We start from the raw sequence: 6,323 nt of genomic DNA, 5'->3' as shown, positions 1-6,323 counted from the left end.
GGGCATAGCTTTAAATTAAGGGGTGGTAGTTATAGGACAGATGTCAGGGGTAGGTTCTTTACCCAGAGGGTGGTGAGGGATTGGAATGTCCTGCCTGCTGCAGTTGTGGATGCGCCTAGTTTGGGGGCGTTTAAAAGATCCGTGGATAGGTTTATGGATGGAAAGGGTTTGGTTTATGTTAGAGGGTCATTGTTTTTTAACTGGTCGGCGCAACATCGTGGGCCGAAGGGCCTGTTCTGCGCTGTAATGTTCTATGTTCTATGCCCTTCCTTATTTCCCAAGAGGTCAAGTTTTGTCCCTTTGTTAGTCAGGCCATCCACATATTGAATGAGGAATTCATTCAATATGTTTACTAGGCTGATACCGGAGTTGAGGGGATTGAGCTATGAGGAGAGGCTGAATAAACTGGGCTTGTACTCGTTAGAGTTTAGAAGAATGAGGGGAGATCTCATTGAGACGTATAAGATGATGAATGGGATGGGTAGGATAGAGGTGGAGAGACTCTTCCCGCTCAAAAAAGACAGTAGGACTAGGGGGCACAGCCTCAAGATAAAGGGGAGGCGGTTTAGAACGGAGTTGAGGAGGAACTTCTTCACTCAAAGGGTGGTGAATCTCTGGAATTCTCTGCCCGTTGAAGTGGTGGAGGCTGCCTCGCTAAATATTTTTAAGAAGCGGGTTGATGGGTTCTTGATAAGAGAGGGGATTAAGGGTTATGGGGAGAGGGCGGGAAAGTGGAACTGAGCTACCACAGATCAGCCATGATCTTATTGAATGGCGGGGCAGGCTCGAAGGGCTAGATGGCCTACTCCTGCTCCTATTTCTTATGTTCTTATGTTCTAATTCCTCCTGAATGCATTCAACAAATTTTTCTCCATTCAAGCCTTTAATATTATGGCTGTCCCAGTCCATATTGGGAAAATTAAAATCCTCTACTATTACCATCCTATTTTTCTTGGAGCTATCTGTAATCTCCTTACATATTCACTCCTCAATTTCCCACTATTTTGGGGCCTATAGTACAACCATAAAAGTTATTTCCCCCTTCTTACTTCTCAGTTCTATCCATATAGACTCAGTGGGTGAACTCTCAGAAATATCCCCTCAGTACTGCTGTGATGTTTTCCCAAATCTAAAACGCAACGTAAGAGAACAAATTTGCAGACTAATGGAGGTAATGTGAAGAAACAGAACTAGGTTAGTAGCTCTTGAGAGAGTCAGCATGGATATGATGGGGTTGGCACAGTGGTTAGCACTGCTGCCTCACAGCACCAGGGACCCAGGTTCGATTGCTGGCTTGGGTCACTGTCTGTGTAGAGTTTGCACACTCCCTATTTCTGCGTGGGTTTCCTCCGGGTGCTCCAGTTTCCTCCCTTAGTCTGAAAGACGTGTTGATTAGATGTATTGGCCCTGCTAAATTCTGCCTCCGTGTACTCGAACAGGTGCCAGAATGTGCCGAGTGGGAGATTTTCACAGTAACCTCATTGCATTGTTAACGTAAGACTACTTGGGACGAATAAGAATTTGAATTCCCCCTCCACTCTTACCTCCTGCTCGATCTTTCCTATAGCATCTGTACCCTGGGACATTGAGCTGCATGTCCTGTCCCTCCTTTAGCCATGTTTCAGTAATAGCTATAATATCCCAGACCCATGTACGCATCCACGCTCTGAGTTCATTTGCCTTGCCTTATTGAAGAGTTAGAGGAGTTGAGATATTTCAGAGTTTGTGGGGCTGGAGGAGATCAGAGATAGGGTGAAGCTGTAGAAATATTTGAAAACAAGGATAAGAATTTTAAAGTGAAGATGTTGATTGACCAGGAGTCAATGTAGGTCAGAGGCCACAGGGATAATAAGGGAACAGAACTTGCTGCAAGTAGGGATATGGGCAGCAGAGATTTGAGTGAGCGGGGTAGCTTTCAAAATGCTGAAGGCCCGAACCAGACCCCGGCCCCGCCCCCTGTGACCCCGCCTACTCCCAGCCCCGCGGACCCGCCTCCTGACTGACCACGCCCCTATCTGGCCCCGCGCCTTCCGGCGACTGTGATTGACAGGTGGCAGCTTTGTGAGGGCCAGCGGCGCGGATTCTCTGTGGAGGTGTGACTGCTGAGGTTGTGGTTTGGATCTGGGAGAGACCGAGGCTTTGGCCTAATTGTGTTTGGAGGCCAGTTAAAAACCTCGCTTCACAACTCCTGAGGCCGCCCGACACACTGGGCCTATTCCTGCCCTGACAGCCCTGCCCATCCACAGTCACCGTCGGCCGCCTGCTCCAGCCTCGAGGGAAAGGTCTGGGTCGCTGCTGGGGGGAGGGGGGAGGTGGGGTCGGGGTGGGGAGGGGGGAGGTGGGGTCGGGGTGGGGTCGGGGTGGGGAGGGGGGAGGTGGGGTCGGGGTGGGGAGGGGGGAGGTGGGGTCGGAGGGGGGAGGTGGGGTCGGGGTGGGGAGGGGGGAGGTGGGGTCGGGGTGGGGAGGGGGGAGGTGGGGTCGGAGGGGGGAGGTGGGGTCGGGGTGGGGAGGGGGGAGGTGGGGTCGGGGTGGGGAGGGGGGAGGTGGGGTCGGGGTGGGGGGGGGAGAAGGTGGGGTCGGGGTGGGGAGGGGGGAGGTGGGGGGGGAGAAGGGGTCGGGGTGGGGAGGGGGGAGACGGGGTCGGGGTGGGGAGGGGGGAGACGGGGTCGGGGTGGGGGTTCGTGGCTCACAATTCAGGTTGTTAATGATAGTCACACTAAAACTAGTGGTCTTGAAACTACCAACAGTCTGTGTCTCAGGTCTGCATTGTTCTGTTTCTGTAGCTGCAGTTGCTGAGATGAGCCCAGAGGAAGATTTTGGAAGGTGCTTAGCAAATGCTGAGAGCTGGATACAAATGATCCAGGAACGCTTACAAGCAAGTGACAATATACAAGGGCCAAAGATCGCCTTAGAAGACAGGCTGAAGGAGACAGAGGTGAGGAGTGCACTGGAGGAAGAAACATCCATCCTTCTTGGATCGTTGGCTTGATGTATCAGGCATGTGAGATTGGGGTGGGGAGGGTGTGTGTTTACTAGACTGGGATCAATGTTAATGTGTGTACTGGACTGGGATCAATTTTTTACTCATGGGTCAGCATTTATTGCGCATCACTGAGCTATCTTCAACAGAGTGGCTTACATGACTATTTTAGAAGGCATTTAAAAGTCAACCCATAACTCTGGATGTGGAGTTGCATATCGACCAGGTAAGGGTGGCAGGTTTTTTTTATATGACAATCGACGATTGTTTCATGGTCACAATCCAGATTTTTATTGAATTGCAATTTCACCATCTTCTGCGGTGAGATTTGAATCTGGGTTCACAAAGCATTACCTTTTTGTCTCTGGATTACTAGGCCAGTGACAATACCACAATGTTACCACCTCCCCTGTTAAGAACAAGGAGCAGAATTAGGTCATTTGTTTAGTCAAGTCTACACTGCCCTGTAATAAGATAATCGCTGATCTGCATCTCGCGTACCCTTGATAGTCTATAAACCCCTTGCCTACCTCGAATGTATCTACCTCTGTCTTGAAACTGTTAAAAGACTTTGCATCAACTGCCTTTTCTGAAAGCGAGTTCTAAAGACTCATGCCCTCAGAGATCAAGAATGGCCTCATTTCTGTTTTAAATGGGCTACTGCTTGATTTTTAAGCAGTGATCCTTAGCCCTAGATTCTCTCAGAAGGGGGAATATCTTTTTCACAACACAGAGGGCGTGGGTTCAGGGTGAAAGGAGAAAAGCTTAAAGGGAATATTAGGGGGGGCTTCTTCATGCAGAGAGTGGTGGGAGTGTGGAATGAGCTGCCGGATAAAGTGGTAAATGCGGTGTCACTTTTAACGTTTAAGAAAAACTTGGATGGGTACATGGAGGAGAGGGGTGTGGAGGGATATGGTCCAAGTGCAGGTCAGTGGGACTAGGCAAAAAATGGTTCGGCACAGACAAGAAGGGCCAAAAGACCTGTTTCTGACTATACTGTTCCATACTACCACTACATTGCTTGTTACACCGCCAGCTTATATGGCTTCATATACCATGGTGCCATCTTCAGTTAGCTCATCCATCCAGCAGCAGCACCCCCTTGCTATCCAGAAAAAAAAACTTCAAACATGTTGGGCAATTGCACAGATCAAGGATCCAGGGTCCCCTCACATGCCTCACCTGCAGTCACACATCTTCCTGCCTCTGACCGCTCAGCAAATTAAACAATCCTATCCTAAAGAGTGTGCCCACCTTCTGAAATAAAATGTTCAGATAAGCTTTCTCCTCCCTGATCTGAAGAGATCTACAGGCATTTAGAGATGCAAGGACTGATTAGGGGCAGTCAGCATGGCTTTGAGAGTGGAAAATCTTGTGTCTCAAATTTGATTCAGTTTTCTGAAGGGAGTATAATGTTGGCAAGTGTGAGGTTATCCACTTTGTCATGATGTGGGTATGCCGGCGTTGGACTGGCGTAAACACAGTAAAAAGTCTGACAACACCAGGTTTTAGTCCAACCTATTTATTTGATAATATACTCACAAGCTTTCGGGGTTAGTCCCTTCGTCAGGTGAATGGAGAGTTCTGGCCTCAGACAGAGCATATAAAGCACAGACAGTTTAGAGATATGTCTGTGTCGATATGCGCAATCTGATCTGCGCATATCGACACAGACATATCTCTAAACTGTCTGCTTTATATGCTCTGTCTGAGGCCAGAACTCTCCATTCACCTGGCGAAGGGACTAACCCCGAAAGCTTGTGAGTATATTATCAAATAAATAGGTTGGACTAAAACCTGGTGTTGTCAGACTTTTTACTGTGTTATCCACTTTGGCAGGAATAATAGGAAGGATTATTATTTAAAAGGCGAAAAGCTGCAGCATGCTACGGTGCAGAGGGACCTGGGGGTCCTTGTGCATGATTCGCAAAAACCCAGTCTGCAGGTGCAGCAGGTGATCAAGAAGGCGAATGGAATGTTGGCCTTTATAGCGAGGGGGTTAGAATATATAAGTAGGGAAGTCTTGCTGCAACTGTACAGGGTACTGGTGAGGCCGCAGCTGGAATACTGCGTGCAGTTTTAGTCGCCGCGCTTGCAGAAGGATATATTGGCCTTGGAGGGAGTGCAGAGGAGGTTCACTAGGCTGATACTGGAGGTGAGGGTGTTGGACTATGAAGAGAGACTAAATAGACTGGGTCTGTACTCATTGGAGTTTAGAAGGATGAGGGGGGATCTTATAGAGACGTATAAGATAATGAAGGGGATGGATAGGGTAGAGGTAGAGAGATTCTTCCCGCTTAGAGAGGATAGCAGGACTAGAGGGCACAGCCTCAAGATAAGGGGGGAGCAGTTTAGATCGGATTTGAGGAGGAACTTCTTCACTCAAAGGATGGTGAATCTCTGGAATTCTCTGCCCTTTGAAGTGGTGGAGGCTACCTCGCTAAATATATTTAAGTCACAGGTAGATAGGTTTTTGATAGACAAGGGAATTAAGGGCTATGGGGAGAAAGCGGGAAAGTGGAACTGATCCACTTCAGATCAGCCATGATCTTATTGAATGGCGGGGCAGGCTCGAAGGGCTAGATGGCCTACTCCTGCTCCTATTTTTTATGTTCTATAACCAAGAAGATAGATGAGGGCAGTGCAGTCGATGTTGTCTCCGTGGACTTTAGCAAGGCCTTTGACAATGTACCACGTAGACAGAAGCCAGAGGGTGGTTGTAGAGAGTTGTTTTTCAAACTGGAGGCCTGTAACCAACAGTGTGCATCAGAGATCGGTGTTAGGTCCACTGTTGTTTGTCGTTTATATTAATAATTTGGATGAGAATTTAAGAGGCATGGTTAGTAAGTTTGTAGATGACACCAAGATTGGTGGCATGGTGGACAGTGAAGAAAGTTATCTCAGATTGCATTGGGATCTTGATCAGTTGGGCCAGTGGGCTGACGAGTGTTAGATGAAGTTTAATTTAGACAAATGCGAGGTAATCTATTTTGGTAGATTAAGGCCTGCCCTGGTTCAGTTAACAGTAGAGCGTTGGGGAGAGCTACAGAACAAACCAATCTGGGGTACAGGTTCATAGCTCCTTGGAAGTGCAGACACAGGTGGACAGGGTGGTGAAGAAGGCATTCGGCATCCTTGGTTTCATCGGTCAGAACATTGAATACGGGAATTGGTACGTCTTGTTGAAGTTGTACAAGACATTGGTAAGGCCACACTTGGAATACTGTATGCAATTCTGGGCACCCTATTATAAAAAGGATATTATTAAACTCGAAAGCGTGCAGAAAAGACTTACTAGGATGCTACTGGGACTTGATGGTTTGAGTTATGAAGAGAGGCTAAA

At 48.2% G+C, this 6,323-nt stretch overlaps 1 protein-coding gene across 1 annotated transcript in view; it reads left to right on the top strand.

Moving 5' to 3' along the window:
* The first annotated feature begins 2,026 nt into the window (after positions 1-2,026).
* syne3 (spectrin repeat containing, nuclear envelope family member 3) overlaps positions 2,027-6,323 on the top strand; it is a 102,441-nt gene continuing 98,144 nt past the window's right edge. The window contains exons 1-2 of the mRNA XM_080202116.1: positions 2,027-2,282; positions 2,784-2,935. Of these exons, the coding sequence (XP_080058242.1) occupies positions 2,798-2,935 (138 nt within the window). The 5' untranslated portion in view covers positions 2,027-2,282; positions 2,784-2,797. The remainder of the gene's footprint in view (positions 2,283-2,783; positions 2,936-6,323) is intronic.

Source organism: Carcharhinus amblyrhynchos, chromosome 14 (genome assembly GCF_965287045.1).
Source record: "Carcharhinus amblyrhynchos chromosome 14, sCarAmb.v2.hapA, whole genome shotgun sequence".
Classification (NCBI taxonomy): domain Eukaryota; kingdom Metazoa; phylum Chordata; class Chondrichthyes; order Carcharhiniformes; family Carcharhinidae; genus Carcharhinus; species Carcharhinus amblyrhynchos.
Note: the sequence above shows the minus strand (reverse complement) of the source record. Positions and strands in the feature narration are given on the sequence as shown.